We start from the raw sequence: 19,751 nt of genomic DNA, 5'->3' as shown, positions 1-19,751 counted from the left end.
GTCAATAGAGAAACCCTCTGAGGGAGATCCAAGCAAACAGCTGAGAGGGTGTGTGCGCCTTTAGTCATAAGAATTATTAATGGAGAGTCCTGATCGCTTCCCATTGGAGCACAGGGAAATTTCTGCTATTTTTAATGATGATTAAAGTGCATCACAAACGGCCTTTTTTCCACACTCAATCACCAAAATATTTATTATAGACGACAAACTATCTAAGTATTTTTGACCAAGCCATGCTGTTATAAAAGGCAGACCAGGGCAGTGACAATGACCAAACAGTTGCAGTGTAACTAGAAAACTGATTACCACGCATGTGCTAAGGCACCCCGATACATGATAATCATTAACATAAATGACAATGGGAGGCAATTAAAACTGGGGTGATCAAAATCAAACCAGTGATTATCTGCAATGATGATCATAGGCAAGTGCTGATGGGAGGGGACTGAGATAAAATGTTAGATAAATCTTTGGGGTGGAAAGAAGCCAAGTGCAGAGAGCCCAGCCAACCCCAATTTCTCCCTATTAGCAATGACAGTTTGTGCTCTGGTTTCAGAGTAGCAGCCATGTTAGTCTGTATTCACAAAAAGAAAAGGAGTACTTGTGGATGCATCCAATGAAGTGAGCTGTATCTCACAAAGCCTTATACTCAAATAAATTGTTAGTCTCTAGGTGCCACAAGTACTCCTTTTCAGTTGTGCTCTAAATCCTCTGGAGATCACCTATGCTGCAGAGCTCAGCCTAAACCCAGACCTGGCTAGAGCTGTACGGGACCAGATTTTTGGTTCCATGGAAAAATGGGCAACATTGAAACAGAATTCCCTTCTGAATCTAAAGGGAAAAGCCAGAATTGCAAAATTTTCTGCAAAAGGTAATCTTTGGGTGGGGGGGGAGGGGAATGGGAAGAATCAGAACAGAATTTTTCAAAAAACACAGGGAAGCCAGGGAACGAGGGAGCCGGCCACTCAGGGATCCAGCACCCTGTGCAGCGGGGGAACAGGTCAGCTCACTGGCCCACCACACAAGCAGCCAGAGAGCCAACAAGCCAGCCTGCCAGGGATCTGGCCAGCCTGCTGAAAAATGTGACTGATTCAACACATTCCTGTGGAATCAGCATTTCCCTGAGGCAAACAGTTCTGCAGAAATTTTTTGGACCAGCTTTGAATTTCAAGCAGTTAGACCGGGATCTGAAGTCTGTGGCTCAGATCCATCTTTAACTCAGCAGGGTTGATTTCTGGGTGGGGAAGCAAATCAGTTTTCTAGTTCCCCCTGCTAAAAACCTACAGACCCCACAGCAATGGAACAATACTCTGCCCTGCTCCACTTTCCTGGGAACTTGCCGGAAGGAGATGGATGGCAAGGGTCAAAGGGAGAGTTTAAAATTCTGCTCAGAGCCTCCAGAACCTGTTCCCAAGGGCCAGACTCTGATCTCCATTATGCTGAGGAAATCCAGAGTAACCCCACTGAAGTCAGTGAGGTTACTCCAGATTTACACCAGTGTCATTGAGATCTGACCCATAGCGGCTTATAAGAACAAGACTTTAATGGAAAATATGGATCTAGAGCCTCAGCTGGTGTAAATCAGCATAGCTCCTTTTAAATCAATGGAGCTCTGTGGATTTACATCAGCTGAGGTTTTGGCCCATGGTCTTTTCCTCCTGGCTCTTAACATACTTGCCTTAAATTGCTGTTTCAGAATTCTGGGAGGGGAAGGAGTTTAATTGCTCCCCTTTATTCTCTGGCATGACAGGTCTGCTTTTTAATGATCCCTCCAGCTAGCTGTGCCTCCAGCCTCTTTCAGTAAAAGGGAGCCATTTAGAGTACGGCACTCCAGCAAACAATTGGGGGAGCAGTAGCTGCTCTCTGAATGCCCCCAGTGGTAGGTGTCCTGGAAAGCCCCTGCCTCTCCCCTGGGAGGGAACCTCACCCCACTTAAAAAGAAAAGGAGTACTTGTGGCACCTTAGAGACTAGCAAATTTATTTGAGCATAAGCTTTCGTGAGCTACAGCTCACTTCACCCACTTAGCTTCCAGAGTAAATATACTCAGCGAACGCCACGGTCAAATCTATGCAGCTGATGGCTATTTCCAAGGCTCATCTCTTTGGCTGAGGTGCACCTCTCATCCAGATAGGGAAGCATCTATCTCTCCAGAATCCTGGGCTGGGATGCAGGTGATGCTGATTTGCTGGACCAAACGGTCAGCAGGCTGCAGCATCCTCTAGGGAGACGATGCAATACTTGTATCTCCCGGCCCTCCCCCTTTCCGGCAGACCTTAGCTACAGTCCTCACCCTGAGTTTACAATGTGTGTAGATGCAAGGGTGGTAGAGGCATTGCACGCTTGGCATGTCCTAACCAATAGCAGGCTGCAACAATTTTTATTTCCCTAGTGCAGGCTTTTTGGCAGGAAGATCAGTGAGATGATGCACTTTGAGGCACAGGAAATACAGCCTGAGAACAGCAAAAGACTGACAGAGTTGCCAGGTGAGTTTTATTGATTCCAGAATGCTTTAGGTCCAGCCCGCTGGGAGCACACACTCCTCTGCAGAAGAGCCTCAGCACAAATTCATGCTGGAGCTGCAGCGCTGGTAAAATCTCACCAAGGTGAGACAGTCTGCCTACTGAGATGCCTTCAGTTCAACAGAGAACCATTGGCCTTGTCGGCATGTGTGCTTTGATCCAAGCCATGAAGGTTGGGCCTGCTTCTTAGCAACTTGCTTCATTTACTCCCTGGCTCATAGACCATAGAGATCATTGGCTACTTGCCTAATTTTCCCCCACCTCTTTCTGGAAAGGGCATATTGTTCCCACTGATGGTCATTCATAATAAGAGCTCTTAATTCTTGCTCAGTATTATCCCTCCATCTTCTCCCTGGTTGGCACGAGGTTGGATGCCATAAGGATGTCCTTCCAAGAGATCCTTGGCTGGTCTGTCTCCTGTCAGAGTAACCCCATGCCCTACCCACTGGAGTCATCGGGGTTTTACTACGATTTGCTATCCTTGGTTCTCCACAGGCCTCCCGTAGCTCTCTAGAAGATCTTCTTCTCCAGAGGTCACTCCCCCTTGCTGGCCCCCAAATGCACCTCAACACTTTATTTTCAAAGCGTTTCACTGTCTTTCTTCCATCTTAGTAAGTTGGACATCTGCCTAAATCAACAGGCCTTATAATGATCAGGGGCATCAGAAGCTTGAGCTCTCCCAGTAGCTCAAGAGATTCTGGAGAGAAAAGTATCAGGGATTCCCACTCTATAACCTTTAACAACCTCACTAGGACACACTGGCACCCCCATACAGTATGATCAGGGTGAAGGAAACAAGTGCAACATCAGTGGTTGCCCAACGTGCTTGTTCCAGGATCTACCTTCCTCACCAGAGCTGGATCCCAATTAATAGGTTCAGGTCCAACGGCAGGCCTTGGTGACACGCTGCATCAGAGGGGACAGCAAAAGGAGGGATCCTGCAACTGCAGCACTGGACAGACCATGCAGCCTATGGTATAGGATGGCTAGAGTAGCAAGTTGGGAGGTGGCCTCACAAATGGAATTAGAAGCTGCTTTGAGACAGTGTAGCCTAGTGGCTAAAGCCCTGGACTGGGACTCAGGAGAGGTGGGTTCTAGTCTCACCTCTGCCACAGACCTGCTGGGTGCCCTTAGGTAAGTCTCGTCATTGCTCTGTGCCTCAGTTTCCCCAGACATGGCTAATACTACTTGCCTCTTTTGGAAAGCATTTGAACCCTACAGATGAAGAGTGCTCTGTAAGAGCTAGGGATTGTTATTACCTTTTGTGACAAGCTGATTGTCTAGTTGAGAGATGAGCTCAACAAAATCTTTGGGGGTTGTTTTTGTTTAGTGTTTTTTAATAAGTTTTGGCATTAATAATAACTCCCCCTCCCCCCAAAAAATCTACATGTAAAACTCATCAGATGCCTTGTAAACCTCCTGCATGGAAATCCACAAGCTGAAATTCCTGTATCTCACACCACATCCCTGGACAGAGCTCCTGCTGAACAGAGCCACGAAAGGGGCAGACCTCATGGAGAGACACCTTAAATCACAGTCAAGCTGCTGACTTTGTGCTTGATAGGAATCGCCAGATTGATCAGACCAGGTCGTCCAGTATCCCATCTCAGACAATGGCCAGGACCAACTGTTTCAGAAGAAGAGGCAAGAAGTCTCCTCCTTAGTGGGCAATTATGGAATAGCCTGCTCAGTGAAGAAGTTTCTTCCTGACCCAATAGTCCAGGTTGGTTTATGCCTTGAAGCAGGTGGCTTATAGCCCCTCCAGACATTTGTATGCTGTATTTTTCATTATGTCTGATTGTTAATTATTCTTTTCACATGGAATGGATTTAACTCCTTATTTACACTGGTGTAACCGAGATCAGAATGTGGCCCGATGGGAGGATACTATCCTTTATTACTGCTTTACTATTTTCCCCCAGTCACCCCCCACCCCCTCTCCCCCCAACAAATTACCACCGTGGCTAAGAAGTATGTGGCTTGTAGGGCTGAGCGATCTGATGCAGGGAGATGCTGGGAGCTTTCCCACTAAGACCAGACAGGGCTCAGGCCCTAAGAGGTTACTGAACATGGCTGGGATGAGGGTATAAGCTAACAGGGAACAAAGCACCAGTGCCCTCCTCACTTTCCTCTTGTTCATGAACACATCTCTGACACTCTTTCCTGGCTCTCAGCTGGCCGTGCAGCTGAGGAAACAAACGCTGCTGTCGAAGGGTGGATGCGATGCCCAGTCGGGGCTCACAGGGTAATACCACCCCTTTCGTTTATTTCTTTTTCTTCCTTCTGCTTATCTGCTCTGAAACAGAGAAAGAAGCAGGAGATGGGAGATGAATCCACAGTCTGGCATGCTAGGAGAAAAAAACAACTCTGAGTCGAGGGAAGGGCACAGGGGGACAACCCACATCAGGCAAGAAAAGGTCCAATTTCTCTTGGAGAGATATCAGTGAAAGCACAGAGCTCTGGCTGGATAAAGTAGCAGGGAGAAAAATATCCATGAGAAAGGCTGTGAGGGCCCTTTGAATACAAAGCAGGGTGTAGTGGAGCCAGGCCGCAGAGAGGATGCATCACCTTTGTGTCTACAGCCTGCATCTTCCTCTGGAGCTTCTGGCTGGAATGTGAAAATGGGGAGACAGAAAGTGGAGAGGCCAGGCCAAGAAAAGCCAGATTCCAAGGTGGCAGGGCAGCTTGTTGTTGCTTCAGCTCCTTTGGTCCCACTGGCAATAGAGAGCGAATGTGGCTTTCCAAATGGTCTGGCTGATCGTGGCCCAGGAGAGCAAGCTCCACTGCATCACAAGGACTTGTGTTAACATCTCCAGCATTGCTTCCCAGGGACTTGATCCTGCCAGGGGCTGAGCCACTGGAGCCAATGCGAGCCAACCATGCTCAGAACCTCCAGGAATTGCTCCCCACTCTCCAGGATCAGGCCTATAGCTTTTCAGACGGTAACCTCTTTGGGGCAGGCAGGCTGGCATTGTGCTTGTCTGCACAGCACCCAGCACACTGGGTCCATGGACTTAATAACAGGTATGCGGTGTGAAAGCATCGACCTGGCAGGATGCCAGTGCAGGCTGGTGTGGACACACACAAAGGCTGGGAACTGCTGATACAGGCAGAGTGTGATCCAGTTCTCACTCACAAGATGTCCCACTCAGGCGCCCAGACACAGACCAGCAGGGGTTCTTGGACAGGTCAGGATGGAAGTGCAGAAGCAGAGCGGGGGCTGGGGGGGTAGCAGGGAGTGCTGCAGGCCAGGCATTGGCGGAGCTGTGTGGGGAACCCAGGACTTGCAGACCAGGAGGGGCATTGACTGGCAGAGCTACTGGGAAGTGGAACTCACTCTGCTTCATCCATGACTAATAGCCTGTCACTGCCACAAAAAGGCTAAGAGGCTGCACAGAGCCTGTGACCCCAAACCCGTCCTCTGTCCCCATCTCTGGTCCTCCCCCAACTTCACCCAGTAATAGGACTTCTTAGAGACTGGATGATTTTATCAGCAAGCTATCAAAAGGGTGGGGGATACTCCAAGTGGGTGAGCACTTTGCCTAGCACCCCCCTTCTAGGGGTCGTACGGCTTTTGGAGTCTGACGGAGATTTCACCGAACAGGATGTTTTTAACCCAAGCTGGTGCTTCCAACCCCCAGTCACACATTGTCCAGGGCCAAACTTCAATGCAAATAAGCCTTCCTGTTAACAGAGCTCTGGGCCCCCAAAGGGCTGTGACAGACCAATAACCTGAGATTGTAGAACAGACAGGGAGTGGGAGGGAGGGAGAGACTCAGCTGTCAGTTGGGGGGAGAGCACCTGGCAGACTGACTCCCCTGCCGTAGCCCCTCATTGCCGGTCCCTTATTACCAAACGCTCACCTTGCATGCCTCCTGTTGCAAGCGAACAATGCACGCGGGCCTCTGTCTTTGCCCAGGAAATAAAGAAAGGCTCAGCCCAAGAATAGCAATGGCCAAACAGGGAGCTTGGTGGCTTGTTCTAGCCACACGAGCCTACTCTGAGAGGAACAGGCTGCACTCAGCAGCTATCCCAACCAAACCACTGTGCAGGTACACCACTTACAGGGACAGTAACAAGCTGGCTTTATAATAAAGCCTGATGATCCTGTGCCATCCCACTGGAGCCAAACCACCAACATGCACTGGGCTGGGCTTGGAACCACATGAGGACTCACACCTGTGACTGAGTTCATGGTGAGGGTTCAGCTCAGGGGGTCCCTTGTTTGGACTCCTGAGAGAGGCAGGACAGAGCTGTGACATGCAGATCTGAACTGGACTCAGTCCTTGGCTCTGCAACAAACTCCTTATGTGGCCAAAGCAAGTAGCTTCGCTGCTCTGTGCTTTGGTGTCCCCATATACAAAATAGAGATAATTTATTGATCCTAACAGATACTTCCCTGCTCCGCAGGGGGGCTGTGAGGACAGATTCTGTAATGCCTCAGGGTGCTCAGATACTACAGGGATTGTGAGACAGCAGGGAGGCACCTAAGCAGACAGACAAGTAAAGATCATGGGGTGTTTGGGTCTGGGGTTCTCTTAATTAACTGACATCCAACCCCCTGTGTTCCTTGATGCCCCCGGACCCCTGCCCCATCCACCCCTTCCCCTGTCCCCTGACTGCCCCCAGAACCAAGCAGGAGGGTCTCGTGGGCTACCGTAGTGGGTGCTCACCCCTCCCCTAAGAGCCAGAGGGACCTGCCGGGGGGCAAGGTGGGGAGACCCAGCGGTGCTTACCTGGGGCAGCTCCCAGGAAGCATCCGGCAGGTCCCTCTGGCTCCTAGGGGTGGGGGGGCGTAGCTGGGGGGGAGTAGGAGGAGCAGCCGCTCCCCCCACTGATCACATCAAAAGTGGCGCCTTAGGTGCTGACTCCCTGGGTGCTTTGAGGCTGGAGCTCCCACGGGGAAAATTTGGTGGGTGCAGAGCCCAACCCCAGCTCACCTCCACTCCACCTCCTCCCCTGAACCCGCCGCCCCGCTCTGCTTCTCCCCCCCCCCTCGCTTCCCGCGAATCAGCTGTTCGGCGGGAAGCTGGGGCGGGCTGAGAAGCCGGCGGCGGCTTCGCGCTCAGGCCCAGGGAGGCAGAGGGGAGCTGGGGTGGGGAGCGGTTCCCCTGCGCCCCCCCCCCCGGGTTACCTGCTGCGGCGCGGGCGGCCTTCCTCACGCCCCCCCCGCCACAGCTCCCCTCCGCTCCGCCTCCCTGGGCCTAAGCGCGAAGCCGCCGCCGGCTTCTCAGCCCCCGGCTTCCCGCGCGAAGAGCTGATTGCATGAAGCCGGGGGGGGGTGACACATTCGGGGAGGAGGCGGAGGCAGAGGCGAGCTGGGGCCAGGCGCGGGACGGGGAGCTGCCGGTGGGTGCTCAGCACCCATCAGATTTTCCCCGTGGGTGCTCCAGCCCTGGAGCACCCACTGAGTCAGAGCCTAAGGCGCCACTTTTGGCCGGTTGTTAAATTTAGAAGCCCTTTTAGAACCGGTTCTCCGTCACGGGACAACCGGTTCTAAAAGGGCTTCTAAATTTAACAACCGGTTCTAGTGAACCAGTGTGAACCAGCTCCAGCTCACAAATGCTCACAAGCCAGTCTTGGGTTCCAAGCAGCTCAGGCCAAGCGGCAGGTCTAACACCCTTCGTAAACAAGGGCTTGCAGGAGGCCGGAGAACAGCACCAGCGATGGCTGTGAGCCTGGCTCTTCCCCAGAGTTAGATGCATTTGGAGATTCAGGTCTGAGGGTCCAGCCTGGCCCATAATAAAGCTGAGTCCAGGCCACACAAACTTCAGAGCCCAACCCAAACCCCCAGGAGCTATGGAGTTTGTTTTAGTTGGAGGCATTCTTAGGTGCTTCCAAACTTTAGTGGAGTCTTCTGCGTGCCCTTCCCTGCCAGGCAGGTCAGCATCAGTATTCCCACCCTACAGGTCTGGGAACAGAGACCAAATCTCTGGGCAACCAGACTTGTGCCTTTCCTGTATGCCCGTCTCCCTCTCTGAGCTCTGTTGTGAGTTTCTCTCTCCTTATAACACAGTGGTTCCCAAACTAGGGGCGCTGCTTGTTTAGGGAAAGCTCCTGGCGGGCCGGGCGAGTTTGTTTACCTGCCGTGTCCGCAGATTAGGCTGATTGCTGCTCCCACTGGCCACGGTTCACCACTCCAGGCCAATGGGGGCTGCAGGAAAGGCGGTCAGCACATCCCTTGGCCCACGCCGTTTCCCGCAGCCCCCATTGACCGAAAATGGCGAACCGCGGCCAGTGAGAGCTGCAATCGGCTGAACCTGTGGACGTGGCAGGTAAACAAACCAGCCAGGCCCGCCAGGGGCTTTCCCTGAACAAGCGGTGCCCCTAGTTTGGGAACCACTGTTATAACAGCTGGCTGCTTTACCTGAATTATTATATGGGGGGGGGGACTATTCTTATCCAATTAACAAACTGCGTCATTTGGAAGCTGTTCATGGATTTGTTCCATGTGGTCTGCCTGAAACACTGTGTGTCATGCCACTCACTCCCAGCACCCCCGGAAACCACATGCACCATCTCCGGGGACGTATCCTGGCGAGGAGTGGGAAGGAGAATGTTGTAGTTGCAGTTCCTTCTGCAGAGCACCATGTATCCCAAGCTTGGGCCTGGCTGTTTGGTACTCATCCCACGAGTCCCCTGCATGGGAGTTCAACTCTCATACCAAGTCTCACAGGGTATGTCTATTGTGCAGTCACGTGGTGTGATTGCAACTCGTGCAGACATAACAACCTAGCTAGCTCAGGTCCCAGAGCAATGAAGCCACATCAGCAAGGGCTTCAATACGGGCTGTACAAGCCTGCCCCAAACCCTGGGTAATTACTCACGAGGCTGCTGCAGCTTCATGGATGCAGGACCAGAGCTAGCTAGATGAAAACTCATTCAGGGATGTCTCTGTGAGCTGCAATCAGACCCTGGGAATGCAGCGCAGACATCCCCAGAGACTCAGTGCAGTCACTTTGTCACACTATAAAGAACAAGAGACAGAGAGCATGATTTCACGGGCTGATTTGCAAAATTCAAAATCAATTTCTATTAAAAAAAAAAGCCAGTAGACGTTGAGAAGTGGTTAAATCTCTGCATCGCTGAGTGGTAGTCTGAGAAACAAAACTGAGTCAGCATTGGAATTAAACTGTCCACAGGATTTTCTCTTACTGTGCCTTTTTTCTTAGATTGATAAGCCCGGGTGTGTGTGTGTGTGTAGTTGATTGTTCTTTATTCAGCTCTTGTCCTACTGCATCTGTCTGTTTTTAGACACCTCCACACCAGAAAGATGTTAGCAAAGTGAAGGCAGTTCAGAGAGCAGCATCAAAAATGGCCCGGAGACTAGAGTAAGAAGGGAAAAGAGAAACCTTGTAGCTTGGCTAAGTACTAAGAAGTGGCTTGAAAACTGTCCCCCCTAAGGGCGACTGCCCAAGGAACAAGAGGAAATGGGCAGAGAGTAAAAGTAGGAGTAATGAGAAGAAACCAAGCAAAGGATAATTTAGGGACAATGTCAAGAGAGCATTGGTGAGCTCAGCCAGAGAGTGGGATAGACACTGAAGGGAAGTGGTGGAAGCAGCATTGCTTGGGTCACCAAGGCCAAGACTGGACAAAGCCCTGAAGAACACAGTGAGGGGAGAAGAACCAGCCCCTGGTAGTGGTCTAGATCAGGCTCAGTGGGTTCCTCCATCTCTGATCGTTTGGATTCCGTGTGATATAAGTTCTGTCTACACTGCAATCAGAGGTGTAGCTGCAGCACGTGTAGACACACCCGACCTAGCTCTCTGATCTAGCTAGCCCCGATAACAGCAGCAGTGAAACCACAGCAGCATGGGCTGTACAAACCCATCCAGAATCCTGGGGACGTACCGAGCACCTCGCCCCTGCTGCTGAGGTTTCCCTGCCATTGTTATTGGCGCTAGCTAGAGTAAAGCTAGCTCAGGTATGCCGAAATGTGCTGCAGTCACACCTCTGATGGCGCTGGCGACAGACCCTTATGCACAAGAAGGCCCATTCTCAGGTTGCAAGGCTCCATTTAGGCACCTAAAACAGCATTTTGGCCCCCAAGTTGAAAATGGGACACAGCAGACTCCATGATTTTGTTCTCCCAAAGCACTAACTCTATCTATTGTGCCTGGCTCGGAACATCTGTGTTCTCCAGTGATGCGCCTGTCTGTTTCCTACCAGGGCAGATCTAGGTCAAGACCTCAGGCTGCAGGAGACTCTGAATAAAGAGATTCTGCCTTGCCCTATGCTCTAACGGGCCACTAGCCTGCTCCAGCAGCTGTGCAGGAGATGCTGTGGTTGGTTTAATGACCTTGCATGGGCTGGGAGTCCCCCCTCACTGAGGCCCTCCTGCCCCTGCTGCCGGCTCTGAACACAAGACTCTGTTTTCCCCTCCCGCATTAGGGACATGTGAGCGCTGGCAGTGAACTGATGCCCCAGGGGAGGCGACCGAAGGCCATCACCCAGTCTCCGTTCACCTTCCACATCAAAAGCACACAGAAATGCTAGCTGCAGGGCGCATGACACTTGGGTGCCTGCCTTCTCCTGCTGGAGCATTTGGGCTTGAAGGTGGACATTGCTGATAGGTGCTGGGAAACCCACTGGCTCTGGGGGGAGCAAGCTCTTTATGGCTCTGAGCAGCTCCTTGGTGCTAAAGTGGCTCTCTCACTGCTTTGGCCTTAAAGAAAATCAAGGCTAAAGGATTCTGATGGGGACTAATACACATTGGTTGCTGCATCTGCCAGCTGTCTGACATCCCTGTTACACGCATGCTAATGCCCCTTTCCTTTCTGTATAATTATTTACGGAGAGCAGGAATGTGCACATAAACCCATCCACTTCCCGACTGGTCCAGAAAGTGAGCAAACTCCTTCCACTCACCTCCCTACTCACGGGCTTGAGAGCCCTTTGTGCAGGGATCGGCACCTACTGACCCCACCATGGTCTGGCTCTGGCTTGGAGTGAATGAAAATTCCACCCATCAAAGGACCCTGCTGGGGGTAGCAGCTGCTCTATTGCTGGTCCTTGGCAAGCAGCAGCCAGAACAGAGTGAAAACACCACTCCCGAGGCCAAGCAGAAACCCCTCACTAGGTGAAGCTCTGGAGGATAAACTGCAGGAGGGTCCTTTTCACGCAGCTGATTTCTTGTCTGGCTAAGAAAAGGTCAGGAACTCTTGATGCTGGGAATTATACTGCTCTAGCCAAGGACGGGGGGAACACGCTAGATGTGGCCCCATAGGTCCATGCTCTCTCTCTCATTACAAGTCTGGCTGGTCTAGGAATCTCCTAGCATCCCTCTGCCATTCTGCCTGTTTGCCCTGGGGTGGGAGCTGATGGAATTTTAACTCTTTATGATACAGACAAATCACCAAGTAGGAGATCTGACACAGACATAAAGGACTCCTCCTCCTCCACTGGCTTTCCTTGCAATTCCTTTCCCACCGGGGATGGTGGTTTGGGGGTGAGGAAGGCTGCCAGAGCCCCAAGCCTCCTCCAACACCCGCTCACACAGAACGGGTCAGATACCACAGAGCCGAGTGCAGTACGAATTCCAGCAGAGGTGACGTCCTGATACAAACTCGGGGCCTCGGCTTCCTCCGTTCCCCTTCCTGCCCCATGGCGCCCATGGGACTGTGGCCTCTCAGCCGAGACCTCTGGCTGCCTGGAACCACCATCTGCAATGTCTCGCTGGAGTACGGCTCAGCCCCTGTGCGTCCCAGTGCAGAGGGGGGACCTCAGCCCTATCATCGGGAGCGATGTTACGAGACTGTGACCTCTCAATGTTGCTTTACAATCAACATGGCATCTTCTTTATAGCCAAGTCCCAACCTTTTGGAGAGACCATGGTGTGGGGCCAGCTGAGAGCCCTGGGGTGACAGAGATGGGGACCCTGACTTTCCCTCTGTTCGCTTTGCAAAGCCAGCAATGAGGAATGACATTAATAATCCACTCCCAGTAAACAGACTCACAGTCCCTTGCTCTAACCACAGTACAACACTGCCTCGCTGTGGCCAGGGGAATGGTTTTCCCCACTCTCAGGGTGCGTCTACACTGGAATCAGAGGCATGGCTGCAGCACGTGTAGACGTACAGTGGCTGGCTTTGATCTAGTGCCAATAACAACAGCAGTGAAGCTACATCAGGATGAGCTAGCTGCCTGAATGTATACCCAGGGTCCTGGGCTGCTGAGGCTTCACTGGTAGTGTTACTGGTGCTAGCTAGACCAAAGCTAGCTCGGGTGCGTCTACACAGGCTGCCATCACACCTTGGATTCCAGACATGATTTGCGTCTGTGCAGCTTTTCAAGCTGGGCTTGGCTCTATCAAGGCTAATAGCAGCTTGGCCTGCCTGCGTCAGAGAAATGAGTGAAGACAAGGCCTTAGCCTTTCCTGTGGGCCACCTGAATGCGAAAGACATGCTGGGATGCAGGGGGGCTGGAACAATTTATATAGTGGCGGTGCTGAGAGCCACTGAACCAAACTGTAACCACGCATAGGATGGAAAGCACTTCAAGCCAGGGGGTGCGGCAGCCCCCCAGCACCCCTAGTTCCAAGAGCTTAGCTCCGTCCCCATCTTGGGGAGCCTGTCTTCCCATCAGTTCTACTCCCCGGGGACCCTCTTTTCCTACTAGTGAGCTTCTCAGTGCCTTTTGCCTACAGCGAAGGCACAAGCCAGAGCAGGACTGTCTGCAGCAAGGAGCTGCGAACATGCCGAGCTCTTTGAGGCGAGGAGAAGGACACCCAATTCCCCCGCCTTGAGACCCATCTGCAGCAAAAGCCCCGGAGTGCTCCAAAGAGAGGCAGACAGCCCTGCATGAGCTGCCTGCATGGAGACAAGATCAAGGAGCCTGCCCCAGTGCAGCTCGGCTGCACATGAGAACGGCACAGAGCTGCCATCGTGGTCACAGCTTGGGTCGCTCTCAGAAAGCTTTCCTGTGGGCCACGGCTCATCATGGACCCTGCAGTCTGGGCTGGGAGGCGAGCAGGAAGGAGGTCAGTATCTATCACTGTCTGTGTCATGTATAGTGCATTAGGTAGCAGCCTGCCTGGACAGGCGTGAGTCCTTAGCCCTTTATGGAACATTGCCTCCTAGGCAAAGGAGCTGTTAGCAGCAGGCTTACTGCTGGCAGCCCGCCGGGGGATGGATGGGGCACCGGCCAGCACCGTCGTGGCAGAGCGTGCTGGAGAGAAGCAGCTAACATGGGGCATTGAGGGGCAAGCACACCGGTGCGCTGGGTTATTGCTGCCATGCCAGCTACTAACAGAACGTGTTCGCTGGTTCTCGGGTCTCATTCCACGGGCCAGGCTTAGCCATCCAGAAACCTAAGGGGAACAGCGAAAGGGTGGAGAAAAAAGGGATTGCCTGAAGCGGCAGCAAAGAAGGAGATCAACCCCCAGCATGTCCATCCCCTGGGGGAAGCGGATCCTGCTCTGGGCAGGGTGCAGTGGGGCTGCACAGCATGTCCTGGGCACAGGTGCCGGCACCAGGCTCTCGCTCCTTTCTGGCTGTCGCTCTCATGGGGTTATTTGGTGTCACCATCTGGTTGTTTTAACGCGCCAGGCGGGCAATGGGGAATCAGACCCCCCCCGAGACTGTTGAATACCCCCTAGGCACCTTCATTTGCCTCTGACACAGTCACAAAACGCCCTGCCTCTGGCCTGCTCAGCCCACTCCCCTGAGCTTCTGCTTCTCCTGCGCGGTCTACAACCCTACCCGGCCTCCTTGAAGGAAGCAGTGCTTTTATGCTGGCTGAGCCCAGACATTGTTGTGAACTCTTACCCAGCATGGCTCTGGGACTGATGGATATAGTGGGGGTTGGTCCTGCTTTGAGCAGGGGGTTGGACTAGATGACCTCCTGAGGTCCCTTCCAACCCTGTGTGACAGGGTCAGGCTAGATGGCTACAAGAGAGTGGCCAAAGGTAGATACATTAGTTCCAGGTTAAGCAGGTCCCTTTTCCCTGGGTAAGATAACAGGGACTATTCCAGAACACTCAGGAACTTTCTAAAACTAATTAAGGCAGGCAGGCTAATTAGGACACCTGTAGCCAATTGGGAAGCTGCTAGAATTAATTAAGGCTAAAGGACACCTGGTTTAAAAAGGCTGTCACTCAGTTAGTGAGGGGTGTGTGTAAGGAGCTGGGAGTGAGAGGACAAGCTGCTGTAGGACTGAGGAGTACAAGCGTTAACAGACACCAGGAGGAAGGTCCTGTGGTGAGGATAAAGAAGGTGTTGGGAGGAGGCCATGGGGAAGTAGCGCAGGGAGTTGTAGCTGTCGCACAGCTGTTCCAGGAGGCTCTCTAGACAGCTGCAATCCACAGGGCCCTGGGCTGGAACCCAGGGTAGAGGGCGGGCCCGGGTTCCCCCCAAACCTCCCAACTCCGGACCCAAACACAGGAGGTTCCACCAGAGGGGAAGGTCTCTGATCTGTTCCCCGACCCACATGGTGGATCAGCAGAAACTGTGGGGATTGTTCTTACTCTTTTTTTCCCAGGCTGGCCAGTGATGAGGTTATCTGAGTGAACAGCAGGTTTGAGCCACTAGCAAAAGTGGCCAAACTGAGGGCTGCCGTGAATCTCTGAGGCAAGTAAATCCGCCAATAAGTGCAGGACCCACCAAGGTAGAGGAGGAACTTTATCACACCTGATATTCTATGATTCTGACTGCTTAAATACGAGTCTTGTGGGACACACTGACCCAATTCGCTCAGGAGATGGTCAAAACTGGGCAGCAGCGGGGCTGCAGGCCAGGACAGAGGTGAATGGGCAGATCTGGGGGTGAGGGGCTGGAGTGGGAGGCAGGCCAGAAGAGAGGTGCACCAGTTATCTGCGGTGGGGTGTGACTGCACGAGCAGGGGGGCTGAGGGTCAGGACCGAGAGGCATCGGCAGAGCTGGGCGTGAAAGCAGAAAGGGTTTCGCAGAGAATGCTAGTGCAGGCACAGGCCAGGATTTTGGCTCAGCCCAGTTGCAGGGGTGGATTTTGGTCCCCTCCCCATCGCTGGCTCTGCCCGACGCGGCTGTCGCTGGTCTCTCACTGCCTGAGCACTGACATTCACCCAGGAAAGAGAGAGGAGCTGTGCTGGGAGGAGTGGAAGGGCCCCGGGCGCGAGGGAGCTGCCAGCTGCAGCACCAGCCCGGGGATGAGGAGACAGTGATTTCCTTACCCTTTCCGAATGACGACAATGATCGCTCCAAGAAGGATAATCAAGACAACCAGCCCCCCGGCACAAATGCCCAGGATCAGGCCCATCTCCTCCGAGTGCTGGGACACCTCAAGGGGACGCTTGCTCTCTTTGCAGGCGGCTGAAGGGGAAAAGCACAGAGGAGAGAGTCAAAAATCAGCTCCGATCTACTTTCTTGACAGCTGATTTTGGCAGATCCCTCCCCCCCACACACACACATGCAAAAACTCCGCCATATGCACACAGACAGCATGTGCACACATACGCAACACACGTCTCCCCCCCACAAACACAGCCAAAAGATCTTCCACATGCACGCATATACAACACAGCCTCACCCACATGCTAAAACTCCCCCGTGCAGATTTTATGAGCAAATGTACACGTGTGCATGTACACACACACAAAAGCTCTCCCACATACACATAATGTGCACACACACACACAAGCTCCCTCAAATCCACACAGGTAACATGTGTGCATGCGCGCACGTGCGCACACACACACAAAACAGCTGCACTCATGCACCAGAGTGCTGAAGGGGACAGACACACACACACACACACACACACACACACACACACAGAGTGGTGCGCATTCAGAAAACACTGGGACAGGATTCCTGTTGCCTGTGGCTTCGGAACTGGGACCCAGAGGGGGTGGGCTGAATGCCCTTTGTAGCCAATAATGGAGTAGAAGGACTCTGGACCCTGCCCCTGACTTGGGGGCGCATCTCACCAGCGCTGTCCTACGTGAGACACATCAAACAGCCTGTCCTCCCCCATCATTCGGAGTGGAGCTGTGCACGGAAGCCTCATTGCCAGAGAAGGAAACGTTCGGGCCCATTTAATGTTCTACCAAACAAGGTGATTTAATCCCACATTAAATAAGGCTGTTCGATGTTCTAATCCAAACAACCAATCCAAGAAGTAACTCCAACAAACTATCAAATAGCCGATTGTTGTCAGAGACCCTACTGCTCCTCCTCTCTTTGCCCCACACCCAGGCCAGGCTAAGCCCATCACTGTCCCCACAAATTAATTCATTGCCCACAATCGTGCAGCTGTTGTGTTGATTTTGTAAAAGTGTTCTGTCTCCTCTGTGGATCAATCACACAGCTGGGTCGTTGAGAGTCTTTGCTACTTGGGCAGAGTTGGCTCAGTGGGATTGGTCAGCTGAATCACATGGCATTGTTCCTGTTCCCAGATGGATGAACATGGAAGCACTTTGGGTGCAAATTCCCAGGCATGTAGCTTTAAAGTTTGTGTTCTGTAAATGCTCCTGTGTGTGTCTCTGGTGTTTGTTCTTGGTGAGTGTTTATGATGGAAAAGCTCCCATACTTGAACATTAACAGAAAGCAAATCTGGACATGGCCAGACCCCTGGCACTTAAATCCCAGGGGAAGGGGTGGATGGGTCAAGTGGATGGATTATTTAGAAGCATGGGTTGGGTGGAGGGGTTTGGTGAATAGATAAGGTGGACAGGTTGGGTGGAGGAATCAGGTGATCAGGTAGATGAACTGGGCAGATGAATTGGTTGGATGGATGAAGTGGATGGATTAGATAGATGGGTTGCATAGAAGGATTAGATGGATGGTTTGGATAGATGGGTTAGGTGACTGGTTGGGTAGATGGGCTAGAAAGATGGGTCAGTTTATTGGTTGCGCAGATGGGTTGGGTGGATGGGCTGGACAGGCGGGTAGGGTGGATAGGTCGGGTGGATGGGCTGGATAGATGGGTTGGGTAGATGAGTTGGGTGGATGGGCTGGATAGTTGGGTCGGGTTATTGGTTGGGTAGATGGGTTGAGTAGATTGGATGGGCTGGATAGATGGGTTGGGTGATTGGTTAAGTAGATGAGTTGGGTGGATGGGCTCAATAGATGGGTCTGGTTATTGGTCGGGTGGATGGGCTGGACAGATGGGCTGTATAGTGGGGTCGGGTTATTGGTTGGGTAGATGGGTTGAGTAGATTGGATGGGCTGGATAGATGGGTTGGGTGATTGGTTAAGTAGATGAGTTGGGTGGATGGGCTCAATAGATGGGTCTGGTTATTGGTCGGGTGGATGGGCTGGACAGATGGGTCGGGTGGATGGGCTGGACAGATGGGCTGTATAGTGGGGTCGGGTTATTGGTTGGGTAGATGGGTTGAGTAGATTGGATGGGCTGGATAGATGGGTTGGGTGATTGGTTGGGTAGATGGGTCAGGTGTATGGGCTGGATAGATGGGTCGGGTGGATGGGCTGGATAGGCAGGCTGAATGAGTTGCTAAGGCAGAGGTGGGCAAACTTTTTGGCCCAAGGGCCACATCGGGGTTGCAAAACTGTATGGAGGGCTGGGTAGGGAAGGCTGTCCCCCCCCAAATAGCCTGCCCCCCATCCGCCCCCTCCCACTTCCTGCCCGCTGACTGCCCCCCTCAGAACCTCCAACCCATCCAACTTCCCTGCTCTTTGTCCCCTGACCGCCTCCTCCCGGGTCCCCTGCCCCTAACCACCCCCCGGTACTCCGCCCCCTTTCCAACCCTCCCTGCTCCTTGTCCTCTGACCGCCCCCTCGTGGGACCCCATCCCTAAAGGCCCCCCAAGGACTCCACCCCCTATCCATCCTCCCCTGCTCCCTGTCCCCTGACTGCCCCAACCCTTATCCACACCCCAGTCCCTTGACCACCCCCCCTCCCCCAGAATCTCCACCCCATCCAACTGCCCCCAGCTCCCTGTCTCCTGACTTCCCCCCGGGACCCCCTGCCCCTTATTCAGCATCCCCACCCCCCACCCTCTTACCATTCCGATCAGAGCAGCAGGAGCTCACAGCCCCACTGCCCAGAGTGCTGGTAGTGCGGCGAGCTGGGGCTGCGGGGGGGGGGGGGGTAACAGAGGAGTAGGGGCCAGGGGCTAGCCTCCCCAGCCAGGAGCTCAGGGGCCGGGCCGGATGTGGCCCGTGGGCCGGATGTGGCCCGTGGGCCGTAGTTTGCCCACCTCTGTGCTAAGGTATACGAGTCAGATGGAGGGTTCGGTCAAGGGATCAGAAATTTGCAGAAGGTTTTTCTGCAGCATCCGCCCACCTTTCTACCCCCCGCTGTCCCTCACATAGAGGCACTCCCTGCATTTTGGCTATTGGCAGCTCCCATCACTTCATTTGAACTTTCCCCTCTCGGCCTAAGTCTCCCGGAAGTTTTTTCTCTCCAGTCTCCCTAAACTGGACAGACACAGCGGCCCTTCAGCCACTGCAGCCTCCTCTGACGTAGCTCTCACACTACATGGAGCATATGATTGCTCTCTATAAATATATCAGAGGGATAAATATAGGAGAGGGAGAGGAATTATTTAAGCTCAGCACCAATGTGGACACAAGAACAAATGGGTATAAACTGGCCACCAGGAAGTTTAGACTTGAAATCGGACGAAGGTTTTTAACCATCAGAGGAGTGAAGTTTTGGAATAGCCTTCCAAGGGAAGCAGTGGGGGCAAAAGATCTATCTGGTTTTAAGATTCTACTTGATAAGTTTATGGAGGAGATGGTATGATGGGATAATGGGATTTTGGTAAGTAATTGATCTTTAAATATTCAGGGTAAATAGGCCAAATCCCCTGAGATGGGATATTAGATGGATGGGATCTGAGTTACCCAGGAAAGAATTTTATGTAGTATCTGGCTGGTGAATCTTGCCCATATGCTCAGGGTTTAGCTGATCGCCATATTTGGGGGTCGGGAAGGAATTTTCCTCCAGGGCAGATTGGAGAGGCCCTGGAGGTTTTTCGCCTTCCTCTGTAGCATAGGGCATGGTTGACTTGAGGGAGGCTTCTCTGCTCCTTGAAGTCTTTGAACCATGATTTAAGGACTTCAATAGCTCAGACATGGGTGAGGTTTTTCATAGGAGTGGGTGGGTGAGATTCTGTGGCCTGCACTGTGCAGGAGGTCGGACTAGATGATCAGAATGGTCCCTTCTGACCTTAGTATCTATGAATCTATGTGAGGCAGGGCCAGGACACTCCCTGCTGCCTTCCCCTGGTAACGTTGGGGGCGTAACCTCCACAATGCATCACTCTCTGGCATGGCCCCGAGGTGCCTTGC

General features: G+C 52.7%; 1 protein-coding gene across 1 annotated transcript in view; it reads right to left on the bottom strand.

Moving 5' to 3' along the window:
• PTPRU (protein tyrosine phosphatase receptor type U) overlaps positions 1-19,751 on the bottom strand; it is a 313,843-nt gene that overhangs the window by 66,061 nt on the left and 228,031 nt on the right. The window contains 1 exon segment of the mRNA XM_043506197.1: positions 15,668-15,806. Coding sequence (XP_043362132.1) covers positions 15,668-15,806 — 139 coding nt within the window.

This window comes from Dermochelys coriacea, chromosome 19 (genome assembly GCF_009764565.3).
Source record: "Dermochelys coriacea isolate rDerCor1 chromosome 19, rDerCor1.pri.v4, whole genome shotgun sequence".
Lineage (NCBI taxonomy): Eukaryota > Metazoa > Chordata > Testudines > Dermochelyidae > Dermochelys > Dermochelys coriacea.
This window is presented reverse-complemented; position numbering and strand designations above follow the sequence as displayed.